Source organism: Dermacentor albipictus, chromosome 5 (assembly GCF_038994185.2).
Source record: "Dermacentor albipictus isolate Rhodes 1998 colony chromosome 5, USDA_Dalb.pri_finalv2, whole genome shotgun sequence".
NCBI classification, from domain to species: domain Eukaryota; kingdom Metazoa; phylum Arthropoda; class Arachnida; order Ixodida; family Ixodidae; genus Dermacentor; species Dermacentor albipictus.
In genome coordinates, this window is record NC_091825.1 from 93545541 (window position 1) to 93565294 (window position 19754).

The 19754-nt window shown below is 44.7% G+C and overlaps 1 protein-coding gene across 4 annotated transcripts in view; it reads right to left on the reverse strand.

Annotated features, from left to right (window-relative positions):
- su(w[a]) (suppressor of white-apricot) overlaps nucleotides 1-19754 on the reverse strand; it is a 48717-nt gene that overhangs the window by 18224 nt on the left and 10739 nt on the right. For all 4 annotated transcript variants that reach the window (XM_065425659.1, XM_065425658.1, XM_070538598.1 and 1 more), the window contains exons 4-7: nucleotides 14702-14766; nucleotides 12238-12448; nucleotides 7274-7347; nucleotides 1246-1417 (exon numbers count right to left, since the gene is read on the reverse strand). In XM_065425659.1, coding sequence (XP_065281731.1) covers nucleotides 1246-1417; nucleotides 7274-7347; nucleotides 12238-12448; nucleotides 14702-14766 — 522 coding nt within the window. The remainder of the gene's footprint in view (nucleotides 1-1245; nucleotides 1418-7273; nucleotides 7348-12237; nucleotides 12449-14701; nucleotides 14767-19754) is intronic.

Consider the following 19754-nt stretch of genomic DNA (forward strand, 5'->3'; position numbering starts at 1 on the left):
AAGCATTTTTTTTAAAGATTGCCCTGAAATAATATTAGGAGAGTGCACAAATAAAATATTTTTTTAATACAAATTGAATACAAATATTGTTTTTGAATATCGAATGAAATATTGTACAATAATGGGTACATTTATTTGTTATAAGTTTGGTTATTTTAACATGTTAGAACATCGCAATTATACATTGTCAACAGCAAAATGTAGACAAGTTGTGACACTTAAGGCTGTGCATTTGACTCATTAACTTGGAAAACTGAGTTTCTCCCTGCAGTTGTCTGTTCTCACCAACCTGTACCTTATTGTACAGCATCAAATTCCCATAAATTCTTGGGAATCTGGTCCTGTAACAGTCGTCGCTCCTCGCATTTGCTTTCAAGCAATAAGCACAGGTGGCGCATTGCAAAAGTAACAAACGAGCAAAGCAAACACTGAGCCCCCACCCAACCAAAATGAAGTGGCGCTGTACTATTTGCTCACTCCACTGCTCAGAAATTGCAAGAATATAGCCTTTTCTATTTTCCATTGAAGCTGGACTTTTGCAGCACAGCTTGTGCAGCAGATAAACTGTTATCCATCTCTGTCCTTTCGGCTCCACCACAGAGATGGATAACAATTTGTTTATTGACAGTGCCACAGAGGTCGACTTTCCACTTTGTTCGTTTCATGGTGCTCACTGCTACCTGTTTCCGAGTTTTTGTGTGAATAGCTGGGTCCACGTTCTTCCTTTTCTCTCATCTCTTGGTCTATACCTACATATATAAAGCCTGCAGAAGCATGCCAAACCTTTCGCTCGGCTAACCTCCCCACTCATCATTAAAATTTACCTCACCAGCACGCACATATTTTCACTGCTGGTTCACATTACGGTTTTCTGGTGATACATACTTGGAATACGCAAATTATGTACAGAGTGGATGGGCTACATGGTGTGAATAAAGTATGATGGCAGTGTGTGTTCAGGAAATTACTGACCTAGGCTAGTGATATGGCATACTGCAGCGCCAACATTCTGAACAAGTGGGCACAGAGGACCCAAATGCAAAAATCTTGATTTAACGAAATGACTGCAAAAAACAGGAATTTGTCACTTTGAAATATCGTTGTATTGAAAAAATGCAAATTGAACTAAATTAAATAACTGGAATTGCCTACATGTGAAAGCAGTACACCCACAAATGCATTTATTCTGATGACAAGGACTTTAAAGAATAGGAGTAAGAATGCACGTTCATGTAAAGCACTGACCTGCGCCATCAGTGTAGCCATACGCTGAGCCCTGATTGGCCGCTTCCTGAGGAGGGCATGGTGAGGCGCCCCCGGAGGGGCTGTCCAGCTGTGGCTTGAGGTTTTTGATCAGCTGTGAGTACGCATTCTCCTCCCCTTCCTTGGATAGAAACACCTTGGAAACGGCAACAGGCTGCACACAAGACAAACACGGAAAGGAGAAAGAACGCACAGGCGGAATCAAGGACATGTCAAACAACCAAGATTTAACAAGGACATTAGACTGCCCAAGCTAAAGTCCGGCAAATCTCGCTCCCTCTACATACGAAGTTACCTTGTAGCTAACACTTGCTCACGAGATCTATTAATGGGATTGCACTTCAAGGCTGTCAATTACCTAAATGCATTGAAGGCTAACATTAACTGCAAGACACATTTTCTTTGCATCTAATGGCTGCCACTTTTTTTAAAAGCTATAGGGAATGTGTAATCTATCAGAATGCAGCTTCTACATGTGTTTGCTGGTGCATCCTAAGTTAATGAAGAAACATGGAACAACATACCAAACGCAGCAATATATTCCTAGCTTTTAACTAGACATAAGCTACATTACAAGGTCTGTTAATAAAAGATGCTATGGACAGATGCAAAAAAAAAAAAACAGTTGCAGATGTAATGTACGCACAACATTAACGGAGAAGAAATTATTGATTTGCTGTCTCGCTCTACTTGGGCACTGATCATGAGCTCAACCAAACATTCTAAAGCTGACCAAAAAGAAAGAAAGCTCCTGCAAGAAAGTCCCGTTTGTGTGAGCACAATGTCACCTGAACTCACGCAATGCCTCCTTGGCGGTGTTTCGTTCGTGCAGGGTTTTTCTCCTAGGGCAGGCAAACACAATGTGGTTTGAGATCTTGAAGACACACAGGCAAACACAGCAGCACTCAAAAGCACAGGGCAAAATAGAGGGGAAAGAATGGATGAGAAGGTCATACTTAGTACAATGTCCCAACAAGTACTTTGTTTACACCCGAACTGAACAACACCCACATACACTTCCTGTTCTCATAAACACAGAGCGGGGTCATTGCCACCATGCACTCTTAACATATCTGCAGTTCCTAAATGTATACGAACATTAGCACAGTGAAACCCTGTTCATGCGTTCCTCGCAGTTGTGTTTTCCCGGCTGCTATGTCGCATTTTTGCGGTCCAGACCTATATCCCATTGAACCCCATGTATTAGGAGGGTGAATCTAAAAGTCTTTGGCCCAATTTTTTATTAGCCAAAATAAGGTACATAACTGTAATTGCAAGTATACATACTACTGTACGTACTTTACACTATTTTTCTACATAGTCTCCATAACGGTTCAGACATTTGTGCAATTGCAGCACTAAACCTGAGATGCCCCTGTGGTAGAATTCGTCCGGCTGACTGTGGAACCACCGTCGAACTGCTGTCTTGGCTTCATCGTTGCACGTGAATCACAGCACCACGACCTCACACTTTTCAAAGCGACACACCTTCCTCCACATGTGGGCTGCATTTTTATGTGGTTTATGGTGGGCGTTTGTCCTTTGCTCTGTAGAAAACGAATCCCACTTGTTGCCCACACACCGTGGACGTGTGAAGCACAAACATCCTCAACAACTGACAGCATTGTTGTGCAGTGGAGCTAAGGCCGGGCCAGTCCAAGAAAAGTCTACCACTGGGAATGGACATGTTTGATTCGCATTTAGAGCCATAATTTCGCTAAAAAAACAATAGGGCAAAGGCTTTCTGATTTGCCTTCGTAAGTTCCCTTTTGATATGTCGCCATTCTGTAACATTCCCGCATCTTAGATTGCTTTTGAACATGGCAGTCATGTAAATTTAGCGGTGCAGTGAGCCAGTACGTTGCATCAGTGACTGGCACGTTGCACCAAGCAACTGATATGTTGCAACAAATGATTTGACTTAGCAATAAGCGATCGAAATTGCTTAAGACAGGCGTTGCACAAGCATATTGGTAGAAAATGCGCACAAGGCAGTTGGTGAAGTGCCTGAGGAAATGTGCATCAGTTAAAACAAGATATGTACAGGCCAGGAAAAAGCCTGGGAATATTGGGAGAAAAAACTTTTCTTATTGTTTTTTTCTGCACAGAGAAAGTGGAAAATAGCAGTAAAATTTCCACATGCGATTATACTTGCCATTCCCTGGTGTGCAGCACATGATTCTAGAAATGACTGTAGAGTTTCCTAAAGTACAGTCAATGACCAATTTTCCGAACACCTGATTTTTTGGACATACCCAAAAATTTGGAGGACACTTAAGCTTCGCCTTTAATAGTGGAACGCGATAGCATTCAAAGATGCCTGACTGCTTCTCACGCTTCCTGGCAACTGGAGCGTATTTAAATGAAATTTTTACCTGGAAACACTTGCTGCAAACGCTCTGCACGAAGCGAGCTTTGTGATGGAGCCACGGCCACTTGTGTGGGCCGCAATTCAGCGGAAGTGAGCACCAGCTGCAGTTAATGCAAGGAACTGGGCACCCATTGCGTGGGGCCACGCAATATGGCGGATGCCTTGGTCGGTCTATGACTGCTACGGCCAGTTTGTATGTGTGAAGGGGTTTCTTTTAGTTTTCACGTAACATATTATGTTTTCTCGTATAGTCAAAATACAATCCGAGAGCTATCATGTCTGTAGGTTGTGTGCAAGTCATAGCTTACCATTTTTCTACGTATTTTAGCCTGAGGAATTCAATTAGTTCAGTAAATTCCTTGCATCACGTGGAACGTCTGGGTTTACGTGGTTCGAAAATCTTTTTACCGATGCTGCACGCAGGGCGTCGAATTTTCTGAGGCACTGGCTCCTTAACGCTGTCGCGTTAATCATTCAGAAGCCTTTTCAGCACCACCACGTAGCCCATAGAGTCGATTTATAAGAACGTCTGAAATTTCAGATGCAAAGAAACACTTCACCGGCCGGTTTTCCTGAATTCTTGCTATGATCACAAGTTCAAAAGGGTGTTATCAAAGCCACCAGTGCCAGATTTTAATTACCGATTTTAATTATCTCGACGCGTGAAATAGGCGGTCTTAAAGGCAGATCTGCTGGCAGCCATAGACACCAACACAGCAACGCTAGGCCTACCTGCTTCGACATTCACTACCAAGCTTCTTGCTGTTTGGAGCTGTGCTTTTCATTGGAAGAATTCGTTGCAATCAGCAATGGCACTGAGTCTGCCTTTGAAATCCTCACCAATGGCTACGAAGCTCGGAGAGCACGATGCATTGAATAATGCTGGTTCCCCTAAGTCAGCTTTGCCTCAATACAATGTTATGTGGTGAAGCATAACAAGAGTGGGAAGAAGTGTCACGAGACACAGTATGTATATTCCTTAATTATACACGCGTGCACCTGCCGTCTCCGGTAACAGTATGAGCACCGATACGCTTATTAAGTGCGCTGGCAGGCCTTCAGAGCTATTTCGGACGTGCCTGTGGCGACTTGCGCCCTTGAGGTCAGTAAAAAGGCAAGCATTCATCTTTTTGGACTGTCCGATTTTTCGGACGTTTTCACGGCCCCTAGGGTGTCCAAAAAATCGGATGTTGACTGTAATTACTATAGGGAACTCTGATGCTGCAATCGTTCAGCCATTATGGGAATGATGGCTAGTACAGGCATTTGTCTGATCTTCGTGCTTGTGACCTCAGATGTCCCTGTGGCTCTGTTTACTTTATCTGCTTTCATTGGCCTCAACTGCAAAGCAATCTAGACTTTTTTTTTTTCTTTAATGGAGAAAGAGAGAAGACTCTGCAAACACGTATAATCGCTACTGATTGCAGTGGTTCTGCTAGTCCACATGTCCATGGCACAATGGTTTAAATATCGGGCTTCTGTGCGAGAGGTACCATGTTCCAATTCTGCCAATGGACAATTTTAATAATGCCTGCCTTATTATTATTAGCACAGTATTCTATTGAAAATATTCTGCTTGCAAAGTTGCAAAGCCATTTAAAGCCACAAGGACGAAGCTATGCGAATCCGCATGCTAACAGTCATTCTCATGCTGGATCAACCACCCCACTTGCAGCTCCTGCAAGACACCAGTGCCACAGTTTCCTCTAGTAATTGTATGAAACGCTATGCATTGCATTAATCAGTTGATGACACACACAGCTGCTAGGCTGTTGCAGAGACCTTTGCCATCTGTCAGTTGTGAACGAGAGTGGTCTTTGTTTGGAAATGTTTATGACTCTAAAACATATTCAGAAGCATATTTGTTTGAAAACTCATCTACGTAAATCAAATTTGATAGTGGAAGTAGCCGCAACTGATTCTAACGAGAGTGTGTCCAGAGAGAGTGACTCGGACAGTGTGGGACCTTTTTCTGTTACCAGATTACCAACCTTTTGCAGAATACAACAAGGCATTCATTCAACTGTATTTGCATTCTCTGTGTAATTGTCACATGTAATTAAGAAGAATTATTTTCATTGCTGAAATAGTAAATATAAGTATTATTACTGGAGCTTTACTGAGGTTTAAATTTTCCTTTGAATTTCTTATTTCCTGAAAAAAAAAAAGTTTTTTTTCTCCCACTTGAAATTTCTGGAAATTTTGCATCCCTAGTTAAAGCATACCAGAACCCATGCACACTAAGCCAGAACCGCCAAGCGCAGGGCTACACTTGTTTTGGGGTCTTCAAGGCTCTTATGTGCATTGCATATTCACTGGTTTTCTTTAGTCAGCATTGCCACAATATAGCCTTGTAATGCGGTGAAGAATATGCAAAATATTATGGTGAAGCGCATCAAGAGTTGAAAAGGGTCACTGTCATGGTGAAACATGGTACATGTCAGTAAATTACATACATGTACACATGCGGTCATGCGGTCCCCAGTCATAGTACGAGCGCCGAGCCGTCTAACAACTGAACTGGCCGCCATTCAGAGCAGTTTCTGATGTTGCTGTGGTGATTTGTAGCCTTCCTCACGGGTTACGGTTTCCCGGCTGTTATGTTTCTTTCCTGTGGTCCCTTGAAAAACGCATGAGCGGGGTTCTACTGTATGGTGGAATCAATCACAGCCTGGCAATCAGAATTTAGCAGGTGCATTACTCCAACCAATATTAATTGTGCGAAAGGTACTTCATTAACGCTCACAAATCCCCATTATCGTGTAAACTAGAACTCTGACGGATTTTCCCTAGGGGCTTGTGTCACAGGATAAATATGTCACGCCGCACTGGCATGCTGCGAAGGACTCAGCGTTTCATGTTAAAGGTCAGATGCTTCACACAGCTGTCACAACCCTCCAAATGCGTGCCATGGGTGTGCTCGATTGAGCGGCAGTTCAATTAGTGTCACCATTATTAGCCAGTGTGTGCGTAGCTGGCATCAGGATGCCAAGCTGATGATAGAACTACCCACACGCACGATCATGATGCACCTGGTTTAACAAGGTGTGCTCCGATGTTGGAACTGAAATGGGCTTCTGTGTTCTTGCTGCGCAAAATTTGTGCAGCACCACTTATGTTCACCGTTGCGTCAATGCCACCCATCGCATTTCATCTCGCAGCAGCAAGGGGTTGTAACATTTATGCCACCCATCGCATTTCATTCTCGAAGCAGCGAAGGGTTGTAACATTAGACGGTGCTGATGTTGAGCGTGTTTGTGAGCGTGTTTGGCCCCTCAGAGAAATCCGTTAGACTTCCCCTCTATGAGCACACATCCGAAGGCACAGCACGATTTACTCAACAAGAAGCAGTACCTTATGCCTGGTTCTACAACCTAGGAAAGGTATCTGCTAAAAACGTTTAACGATGCTAATCTAATCCAAGCTTTTTTAAGAACTCTTAATCACTACGAACTCTTTGATGATCAACAGCAACAAATGAAGTCCAAATGCAGTGCAGCCAAGAAAAGACTGACCCTCTTCTCAAGTGCTCCACTATGCACAGCTCTAGAGGGAAAAACTGACAAAACAGAGACAATTATGCCCTCAATTTACATTTCATAGTAAAAGAAAAAGAAAGCAAAGTGCAGAGGAGCTCACCACAGCTGGCGCTGATGTGGCAAACAAGCTTGGGTGGAGGTAGTGGTCGTCTTCATCGTCAGACTCCTCATTGCCTGCAGCAACCAGAAGTGAAAGGAAGCAAACGGTGCTTTAGCTGTGTCTAGAACAGACCAATTTCACCACATTCAATGTGGGAGCACAACAGCCCTGCCAGTGCCATGATGCAACATAAGTTCAGTCAGGTATGTCTGGACAACAACTATTACTTTTAATGAAAAAGATACTGCAGCTGAGCCTGAAGGGCGCCATACCTGCACTCTCCCATCCACGTGCCCCTTCACCCCACACAACTGCAAATTACACAGTCTAGGAGATCAGCCACTTTACTTGGCAAGAAATCGATGGAGGAGACGCGCCAAACAAACCCCAAGAAACAAGGCAATAAAAGGTTCACTTTCATAAACGAGTTATGTGGCTGAAGGCAGATACAGTAGAACCTTGTTCATATGTTTTGGAAAAACAATGAGAAAAACCATACTAACCAGGAGAAGTATGATGCAAAGTCACGAAAAAATCTGGCAGACTTAAGTGTAGCTGGCATTCTGCTAATCATTGCAAGCAGGATCGGTTAACGTGTCCCGAGCTGGCCGGGCTCGAGCGGCCAGAGACGTGCATTGTTGTTTTTGCAGTTTTGGCAAGTACGTTTGTGCTCATCAAATTCAGCCTGGGTCAGCAGCTTCTTCAAGCGGGGCATTTTTGTGGGAAGTTTTGATGTCTCCACTTGGTGCAAACATTACAGCAGCACAATAGAATCTCGGTGATATGATCCGGCTTGATGCGAATTTTTGAATGATATTAATTTTTCTAAAGTCCCGGCCCAAGACCATTGCGTCCCGGCTCAGGGTCGTTATTTTACAAGATCCTAAATTTCTAATGTTGCGAACAGCTTTTCACACTCTGGTGATGATACGAACAATTTAGCTGCTGTGTGATCCTCAGTGGCGCCGGTGAGGAGGCCCTGGCATTCCAACACTGGTTGGTGCCAGGCCTGCAGAGTGGCTACACCGATCACATTCCTGTTGCCAGCGTTCCTGTCAGATTCCTGGTGCCATTGGCTCTGCTGCTTGATCAGTACACGGAGAACGATGTTTATAAGTTGGACGAGGCCGTATTATTTTACAAAAAGGCTACCAACGAAAACTTGCCCCAAAGGATGCAGCTGCCACAGGAAAAATACAATCCAACGACAGAAAACCTGTCCTGTTTGGCGCAAATACGTCCAGCAGACCCAACCTTCCACTGTTGATTATTGGTAAAACGGAGAAGGCTTGGTGCTTTAAGAATGTGCGACTCCTTCCTAAGGACTACGTGCTCTACAAAAATAACAAGATATCCTGGATGGCAGCAGCAATTTCCGAGGAGTATGTATGGTATCTTGACTAAGTTTGCTGGCGTGGGCCGGAAAGTTGTTTTTGTCGTGGATAACTGCCCAGTCCATGCTGACATCCATAACTTGAAAGCAATTAGGTTTGTCTTCCTATCGCCAAATGTCACAGCAGCCTATGGATTAAGGAGTGATTGTACATGTGAGGAAGATTTATTGCTGTCATTTGCTAAACAAAATATTACTGTGCTATGACAATGGCGAATAATACTGTAGACTTTCAGGGTGCCATTCGCCTAACTCTGCATGCCTGGCAGCAGCTGCAGGGTTATATGATCAGGGATTGCATCAAGCACACACGATTTTTCGAGCAACAAGACAGTTCCGGAAATGATCTGAACGACAGATGTGATGACATGTCAGATGGCAATTGCATACTGGATGATGAAAGAGAGGCACTGTGTGCCTGCGCGAATGACTTTGGCAAAGACGATGAGAGCAACAGATTAAACTTTGTGGACTATTTGAGTGCTGCACTTGACGTCAAACATCTTAAGCAGACTTGGAAGGAGAGATCTGCGACAGTGGACCTTTCAACAAACATGGAGGCGATGTGGAGCCCACCTGAGCACCAGCTTTGCTGCAGTGGCCAAGTCGCTGAATGTTCTGCACAGTTTCGTTGAGTGCAACAATGGCCACAGTGAAAAGCTGTGCACTGTTAGCCAACTGGACGGCATGACCTATGGTGCTGTGCTGCAAATTACTCTGCCAGACAGTCGCACATCGATGAGTACTTCAAGTGAACGTTTCGCGGGTGAAATAAAGATGTAGTATTGATTTGTATCATCGAAATTCTACAGTAACTACAGTGTATTAATGGTGACCTTGAGCAAGACGACCGGCAATTTTTAGCAGGCATGTTCAGTTCGCACAAGCTGCACCCATACAAGACGAGCAGGTGGGCATGCATGCCAATAGCATTGTTTCAGCGAAATTGCTGTTTGACAAGGACACTTGCTTCATGCTTACACGGCAATGAAGTATAAACAGCATGTGACTTGCAGGCGTCGGTTGAAGGCTTGACAGGTTAGTTTTTCCGCATTTCAGTTCTCGTTTTTTAAGTGAAATTGTCTGGAATTCATTATACTGCAGAAATTAGCAGCCACAACTTCTTGCATGTACAGAACCGGTTATGAATTCCTCGGATGACCAAGTCCAAGACTTGTGCTAATATCAACTGCCTGACTTGGTGCCAAGCACACCGTCATCTTGACACAACACCAGGAAGATGAATGCCCTTAGACAGTGACGTGTGTTGTGCCTTGTCACACGACACGAAGTGATCGACTGACAATGTTATTGGTTCCGCGTGGCCTATCAGTAGTGGAACAGCCATTTCACCTCTCGGCGCATGTCCTGGCGCAGACAATAGCCAATTTGCCACAGGGTCCAATGCACGTGTGCCTACCACATCCCATGCAAATAATATTACCAGACATAGTCGATATGCTGTGGAGACGGGTTTGCGCAAGGCTTATCCTCCAAGCACGGTCAGGAAAGGACATGATGCTCCTCCACACTGCAAAGCGTAAAGGGCGCTACGGCCGCGTTCGTCAATACGGCGCAGAGAAGGCACCACAGACAGATTTACAGACGTATGTTTATTAACCCAAGGTGCAACGCAATGCAAAAGTCATGGCTTGTGGGCAAAGGGTTACCGCTAGACCGATTGAGTAAGCGCCCCTGCATTGAACATAACATCATGCAATACACTCATGTCATGCCATTCACATTACAGAAGTTTTGAATAGGGGCCGCAAAGGCTTTGCGGCCGCAAATCCCATAACTTCAGTGCCACTCCACATGCGCCAGGCACAAATACGGTTATGCATTTGCACCAGTTACCCAAACGCAAAACTCGACGACAGAAGTATTGTGTCAACAAACATGGTGACACCCATTGAAGTGGCGGCTCTCCCCGTGTAGCACATTCAAACTCACTAGTACCATTCTTAACCATGCACCAAGTGCAATTCTGATTGCAGTGGCCCTTTTGCAAAGCCCCACTATCACCCATAAACACTGAAAAAGTTTACCTGTAATCCTAGAATGTGACATCGTCCTTCGGCAAACTCTGCAGTACCATGTGGGTCCAATGAACACCGAAATAAAGCACAAGCAAGATGGTACAGCGGCACTACATTGTACATTCGTCAAATAAAAAGTCGCAGTGTCGCCTAAAAGGTGAAGCATCGGTTGTGATAGCAAATTAATGGACAGCTATACGAAGTAGTAAGGATAGTAGTTCTATCGGCCATATAAACTTCGAAACATTTGCTTAATAAGTGAAATAACAAGCATGGTGTCGGCACGCACATTCGGTGTCAAAGCGCTGGTGTGAGCGAGTGCGGCAGCTGCAGCGAGTGAAGCGACTTTCATGCTGTCAATCACTTCAACGCAAGAGCGGCTAGAACACAGCACACACGAAGGTACGAGCCCTTTCAAGATACAGCACACGCAACCGTGCAAAGTACACACTTGGTGGCAGAGTCAAAGCCGCCCCCTCCCTCCTGCGCTGCCTCCCCGCTTTCCTCCATATATGGCGGGCGAGACAGAGTCACGGTCATCACTTACCCTTGCGTCCGGTCACGAAAGGCGCAGTTGCTGCCGGAGCAGAACGTTGCCCCCCCCCCCCCAACTCCTATCCTCCCATGGCCTATCACGCGACGGAAGATGGTGCATTTGCTCTCCGCTTTCTCCTTCGTACATGCCAGATTGAATTGCAATCGTCAGCTTCCCTCGCACGCTTTCACTCGCACATACAGTATACGACTTGTGGCGATGGAGTTGTTGCCTTGGGACGAACATTACAGAACATCATGGTGATGGCAAAAATGGGCCTGGAGTGTTCATATAATCACTTCCGCAATAAAATGCACGAATGACGAATCGGACGACTCTGACAGGCCCATAGTTTCTCACTATGGATGGGCCTCTGCTTCCTTATATGATGATGACGATAGCATGCTGTCGGTTTTTATTTCAGGTTTGCTAGCTGAGAAGTATCAACGGAAGGAGCATTTCGCTTTTATGCATTCTTTGGTGCAGGCTCAGCACAATCTTCCGCTAAAATGCCGTTTTGTCACAGGATGGCGTAAAGAGTTGCTCTCGGCGCAGTTTGGCGCAATTGGCACAGCTGTTCCACCACTAGGCCTATGTGCAGCCAGCAAGCTCGAGGTGTACTCAAACTACATTTTTGTGGCGTTTTGTCTGGAGTCTATTCCCGAACTGACTGGGACAAATAAAGCATTGATTTTCCTCATTTTACTTATCTCGAAACTCCACTCACACTGAAATTCTTTCCAATTTTTTTACAGCTTTGAGTCAACAGGATTCTAGTGTAATACTCGAATCGAGTACAAATCAAACAGCAAAGACTATTGAATTTGTATTCCAGATTTCCGGTATTCACACACCCCTAGCCTTAGCTTGTTTTCAATTAAGGTTGCTTCCCGACACACGGACACACACGCACACTTTATTTCAGTTTACGTCCCTGCCTTTAAAGGCTCACAAGAAAAAGCCCGAAATGTGCCCTCAACCACCTTGACCCACTCACCAGTTGACTCTTCAACGGGAATGTAGGTGCCACACTTGATCTGCTCGACGAGGAAGCGGTAGTAGACGTTAAGCGGGTGGTCAAAGGAAAGGAAGCTGAACTGGGGGTTCCCCGCTTGCTTCGTCTTCACCAGGATCTCCATCTGGGCCCCGTGCTGAGACACAAACAGGGCTGTCTTCTCAATGATGGCGTGCAACTTCATGGTGGGGGGCTGCGAGAAACACAAACAGAGGTGGCCAATGATTTTCAGAGCTCTCACTGAAAGCTGTTCCTAAAGAAGTGGCATTGCAGAGGCAAAGCGTGGAGGTCAAGGACTGCAAAATGATCCCTGAAACAGAATCTCAGAATGGATGGATGGACTACCTCATTCAGGGTTCGTAGCAGCCCTTGTTAAAGAGAGTCAAGAATTTTCAAATGCATTCATACCCCTCACAAAGCATCTTCAAAAACCCAACACTGTCTTAAACAACAACCATTTTTTTTTTGTTATTGTGCATGGAATGAAAAAGTGCTCACCAAGCCTTTTCCGCATAAACAATCAGCAGCCACAACAAACAAGATGATTGCCTATCACAAAGATGCTACAGTAGAATTCCGTTAATTTGAACCCCTTTAAAACAAAATGATGATGCAGTCCTGTCAAAACTACGTGCAAGAATGGCTGGCATAAGTTAATTTGAACATACCATGCCACCAACCGTGCTCTCAGCAGTGCTTCCAACCTGACAGTGTGGTCACGCACTGGTTGCTGCTCCGTTCTCCTGTTCCAAGTACCATATTTTGGTGCATACAACTCACACCAAAAATAAAAGAAATTTAGCAGTAAACAGCGAAGTCGAGGTGCGGATTATACACGCCAAAAAACGGTGCTTGCAAGCGCTGCGGTTGATATTGGATTTCGACCTTTAATGCAAATAAGTAGAGTCGCCGATGGATTTTTATTATATAGAAGCAGCCACAAGATTTTCCAAATTACCAGGCAGCTAGAAAATCTTTATTTTGTTGCATTTGAGAGCCAGCGACAAAAGATACGGTTTCACGCTGTGTTGACGATATTTTCACATAGATGGTAGGCAGCAAAGCCAACCATGCTTTCACATCCACTCCACCCCACAGAAAAGCAATACAAAGCAATAGCAGTGGGGAGCGAATGCTTTGGCTGGCTTTCATTTCAAACCCTCTGCGAAACTCGAGATTGTGCAACCTCCAGTATTAAACGAACAGGAAGGCAGTGAACATGATGCCACACTATCTCGATGCCACTCTTTGCATACGCGGCAGATTACCTCTAAAGCAGGGCGTGCGCTGCGTATGGGCTCAGCTGCACTGACAGCCATGCAGTCATGGCCGCGCTTGAAAAGGAGATGCACATTAACCTGCCCTGCTTGCACACCACTTCCTTCTCTCGTGCGTGCTTGATCACATTACCCAGAGCTCCCTCCCCTCCCCCATTTCACCTTGCTTGCGAAGGAAGACAGTACTCATGGTCCTGCAGTGCGTGATTTGAGAGGTGTGTTCATAAGCAGCCGCTCCTAATTCAACCATTTGACTATCTGCATCTGCGGATGTTTCCATTTATTGTCTTTGTATTCCTTGACGAAGCTGCTGAAATTTCGTTACATTGATATCGTGTATAAACGCACTTCATTCTATTAAGGTTATAAACACACAGCATTCTATAGACAACAAATTATAAAAAGATAAATATTTTGTTGCATCAAGAATTTCATTATATCGAGGTTCAACTGTATTACTGCTCCAGCATACCCTGCCGTTGTGAACCAGGCAGCGAGAGATGCAGTTGAAAGTCTGCAGTGCTATTTCGAACATGAGGACTGCGCATAACTATTGGGCGCCCTTTTGCGCATGAACACAATGTTGCAAAAAGAGGCTACAATATTAGAAGCGGAGTGCAATAAAGATTTTTTTTTTTTCAGCGTTTTAGCATTAGAACACCCGGACACTCTTTGAATAAAACAACTACTGGTAATTTTTGCGCCTTTCACTTAAATGAAACTTCAAATAAACGGAACACATTTCTCTCTCCGAGTTCCATTTAAGTGGAGCCTACTGTAGATGAAGTTGTTCACTTCCACTAAGTTCACTTTTCAATCCCAGAACATTGGAATTTGCCAGTTGATTACCTTTGCACCCTTTTCTACATTTACAATGACAATGACGCTGCTTACAATTTCTAGCACAGAGACTAGTTTTGTGGCATTTGCTGCAATGGGGTAAAGGAAATGTGCATGCAGCAGATTTATTCGCCAGTGCTCTCAAAGCTATAAGATTGTTCTCAGTTTTGAAGGAACTACAAGGCATTGGCCTTCGCAGATACCCAAAACTATGAAGGTTATCCAAGTCAGGTGCTTTTGCAGCACTGCCTATGCACATGACAAGAGCCGAGTGAACCTGTAACAGCTGCTAATATACGTACAACGAAAGAAAGAAAAGGGCTACTCACTGTAGGTACTGACACTGGAATGTGAAGGCCCTTGGGTGCCTTGAATGGTACCTCAATGTCATCTTCTGCAACATGAAGGGAATGACGTGTCACACATCACAAAGTAAGCCATATTCACACACGAACGTGAGGACATGGAAATAAGTACATGCATGGAAAAACAACAAGGGCGACACCTTCTGGACCATGCAAAAAATAGGTGGTGAAAATGTAATCAGCCCAGCATTAGGTGCAGGTCTTCTACCAAATAAGCTAGATACTTGGGAAACCAAGCAAAGACAATCCTTTCTATATAAACAAGTCAGATACTACACGAAAATACCTCGGTTATATTTTAAATATGCTAAAAGCATACACGCAGGTATTGGCTAAAATGAAAATTGTGATCAGGTTATGTGAAATAAATGCAAGCAGCGTGCCTCCGAGGAACCAGCAAAGGGTCTCCTGCAGATTCTGATGGTGCTTCATCTTGCTGTGTGAATATGAGGCACGAGAACAACAATGAATTACAGTAGAGCCTCGTTCATATGTTTTGGAAAAAAGCTGCGAGAAGACACAATACTAACTGGGATAACGTACGATCTGAAGTAACTAAACAAATTTGGCAGGCTCAGCTATTGTTGACATCTACATAATACGAAGCCTCGCGCATATCGTTGCGGCACGAGACTCCGACGAGTGTCAAGCTGGTGGTGCTCCGGTGGCCAGAGATGCGCCTTGTTGTTTTGCTAGTGTGTTGTTTTAAGAGGGTGACGGGAAACCAAAACGAAATCGAGCTGGTGGACAACACTGGATGCCACCGAAGTGAAATTCAATGCCCACATTGCGCCGCCTGCAACAGGGAACAGCGGGGGGCACGTTTGGATTATCGCCTACTAATAGCATGCAGTACGCTACCAATGGCACTACGCACCAGGCCCTGTAAAACATATAGGTGAAGATGCTTATCGCTATAGGTTTGGCAGTGATCCCTCTGAATGCCTCATGCGACGACCCAAGCGGATATTTGCTGGTACTGGAATAAAAAACTGTGCGCGCCGTCGTTTACATGTGAGATGGGCAGGTGAGTATTGCAGCGAAGCTGCCACGGGGGACAGCTACATACTGTACTTCATCGTGTGCGCCTCGTGCATTTTCTTATTTACATGGGATCTAGCGGCCGGAAATACATGTTTTCCGGCCGCTAGATTATATAATTATTTAATTAATTAGTCAGGGTGCTGGTTATATGCTAATGTGACCTTGGAGTGCGTGAACCGTACAGCAGTGCTGCTCACGGTGTCGTGAAGCCAGATTTCAAAGCAAGGTTCTCCGCCATACAAAGTTTCCTTGTCTTTTAGGAAACTCCACCCTCTCCCAACCCCTGCGTGTTGAAAATCCCTTCTCCCCTTCCTCGTGGTTGACCATTCTCCTCTTCTTTACAGATTGCCATTTTGCGCTAAGTAGTTGGTAAACAATGCATGCGGCACCAGAAGACTATGTTACCGACACTCCTTCGATTTACACAAAGTGCTACACAATACAGTTGAACCCACTTATAACGATACCAGCTTTAACAATATATCGGTTATAATGATAAGGAGCTGCTGCACCATCGACTTATCTATGTTTTCTATGGTGAAGTAACCCGTTTACTACAACGCCCCAACGCCGCATTATCGGTTATGACGATGAAGTCTGGCTGCTGGGTGTTCGAGCCGAAAGGTAGTGAAAGGTGAAATCCTTGAAAAAAAAAAAAGAAAGAAAATGAGAAATTGGAGCCACTGCACGATTGGCCGCCGCACGATGGGCCGCTGCGCGCAAATTTTCGAGCCATCTTCACATGGCTCTCTCCCGTCACCCTTCTACCGCTCTGAACACAAATGGGCTGCGCCCATAGCTCTACGTTGCCCCATCCTCCGAAATGTAAATGGATCGCACCAACTGCGCCTCAAGCAGATTGCCCACATGTTGCTCGCTGGCTCCTCATTCAGTGCAGTTCTGCGAACAGCTTAATCGCTCTCGTTCATTTTCGTTGGTTGTGTCGAAGTCGTTCCTGGCCACGCGGTTCCTCAACTTCGCTCGACTCGCCACCGAAACGGAAGATGGCCGATTCACCCGCTGATCATCGGCAATGCACGCCGTTGCAGGTGAAAAGAAAGCGCACGGCTATAGATTTGGAAGCTAAGTGCTTCTAACCAATGAGACGATTGTCGCGAACATGCTTGCATCGGATAGCGACGGCGACGATGGCAGCGATGACGCGGTATGGCAGGCTGCCTCAACGTTGTCCTCACAAAAGGCTCGGCATGATTCAGTCCTTCCAGGGCTTCGTTATCGCGAGGAACTTTCTGCTGTTCTACATGGAGCACTTTGATGCCTTGGAGAAGGATGACGGCAAGCTTTGCCGAAAGCATGCATGGCTGACGGACACATGCTTTTCTCGTGCGAGCCAGTGAGAAGTACGTGGCGAGATGCTTGTGGCGATCTCTCCTCAGCGTTTTTTCTGGATTTCTTAAGCTGACAGGCTGCCGCAGCAGCCTTCGTACAATCTTTAAAAGGCTCCTTTAGGACCCACCAAAGTGATGCCTCGGCGGTGCTCGCAGATCGCTCGCCACCCGTGACACCTCTTTGTAGTTGTAGCAGTGCCATTCTTTAACGCCGACAGCCGCAGCTTGTTACACGTGATCGTAGCGCCCAGGAAGCAGTTAAACGAGTGAACACAATCAGCAGCCGGGCGGAGGAAGGTGGTGGGGAAGGACACTGGCCTCCCGGCCTATATAGTTTTCTCATATCAGCTCTGCCATCCCCCTATTTTGATTTTTTCCTGTAACCCTGTCATAACAATTATCGGTCATAACAATGGAATTTTCGGCTTGGTGGAGTTTGCTCCATCGCCGCTGCTCATGCGAGTGCGGCTCCATCTATGCTGTCATTCTTGGTTATGTGAATGCTAGCAGCGAAATGATCCAATTCACATCTCATGTCGTGTGAGTGATTCATCTACGGTCACGTCCGTCATGTGAATCCAGCATTATTAGCATTGCAAAAGACAGGGGGGAGGGAACAGAGCTGCTGGGAGTCTTGCATCCACGAATGGAAATTGTTTTTGCAAACATTTGAGTGTTGTATGCAGTTATTTCCACTGGTTAAATGCATGAATTTTCTCTTTCTTTCTGGGATGTCGTAATTGGAGATGTAGGCTAATGCAGTGGTGGGTTATATGCAGAAAAATACGATATTTGACAGTACCTTTACCAGAATATATAAATTTACATGGAAGCAAATTTTTGCATCACTGTAACTGAGACTCTGTCAGATCCCACAGCTGGAGAACACTCAAGAGAATTAAAAGTATGACCAACCAAACTTTACATTTACTTTGGTACACCTGATAATTCGTTAGTCGAATCCGGTTATGTTGAAACCATATAAAACGAATTATTATATATAACGAACGGCAGTAAAATACCCATAAACATTTTTCTATAAAATCCTTATTTTATTTAGATATCAAATTACTTATGTATAAAACTTTTTTGTGACTCCGCTCAGATTCGGCATATCTGTACAACCACATTCATTATATCGAGGTTCAACTGTAGCACAAATTCTATTCGTGAATGGAACTACGGTTGAGCTCTGTTATAGAAAAGTCCAATCCAACATGAAAATACCTTCTTTATATCTAATACAGTAGACTTCCACTAAATCATCATCATCATCATCATCATCATCATCCTGGTTACGCCCACTGTAGGGCAAAGGCCTCTCCCATACTTCTCCAACTACCACGGTCATGTACTAATTGTGGCCATGTTGTCCCTGCAAAATTCTTAATCTCACCCGCCCACCTAACTTTCTGCAGCCCCCTGCTACGCTTCCCTTCCCTTGGGATCCAGTCCGTAACCCTTAATGACCATGGGTTATCTTCCCTCCTCATTACATGTCCTGCCCATGAGCATTTCTTTTTCTTGATTTCAACTAAGATGTCATTAACTCGCGTTTGTTCCCTCACCCAATCTGCTGTTTTCTTATTCCTTATCGTTACACCCACCATTCTTCCTTCCATAGCTCGTTGCGTCGTCCTCAATTTAACTAGAAACCTTTTCATAAGCCTCCGGGTTTCTGCACCATACGTGAGTACTGGTAAGACACAGCTGTTATACACTTTTCTCTTGAGGGATAATGGAAACCTGCTGTTCATGATCTGAGAATGCCTGCCAAACGCACCCTACCCATTCTTATTCTTCTTCTTATTTCAGTCTCATGATCCGGATCCGCGGTCACTAGATGTATGGTAGTAGATGTATTCCCTTACCACTTCCAGTGCCTTGCTACCTATCGTAAACTGCTGTTGTCTTCCGAGACTGTTAAACATCACTTTAGTTTTCTGCAGATTAATTTTTAGACCCACCCTTCTGCTTTGCCTCGACAAGTCAGTGAGTAGTGAGCATGCATTGCAAGTGGTCTCCTGAGTTACTAAGCAAAGCAATATCACCAGCGAATCGCACGTTGCTAAGGTATTCTCCATTAATTCTTATCCCCACTTCTTCCCAATCCAGGTCTCTGAATACCTCCTGTAAACATGCTGTGAATAGCATTGGAGAGATCGTATCTACCTGCCTGACGCCTTTCTTTATTGGGATCGTGTTGCTTTCTTTATGTAGGACTACGGTGGCTGTGGAGGCGCTATAGATATCTTTAAGTATTTTTGCATACAGCTCGTCTACACCCCGATTCCGTAATGCCTCCATGACTGCTGACGTTTCGATTGAATCAAATGTTTTCTCGTAATCAATGAAAGCTATATATAAGGGTTGGTTATATTCCGCACATTTCTCTGTCACCTGACTGATAGTTTGAATATGGTCTATTGTTGAGCAGCATTTACAGAATCCTGCCTGGTCCTTCAGTTGACAGAAGTCTATGGTGTTTTTGATTCTATTTGCGATTACCTTAGTAAATACTTTGTAGGCAACGGACAGTAAGCTGATCAGTCTACAATTTTTCAAGTTTTTGGCGTCCCCTTTCTTATGGATTAAGATTATGTTAGCGTTCTTCCAAGATCCCG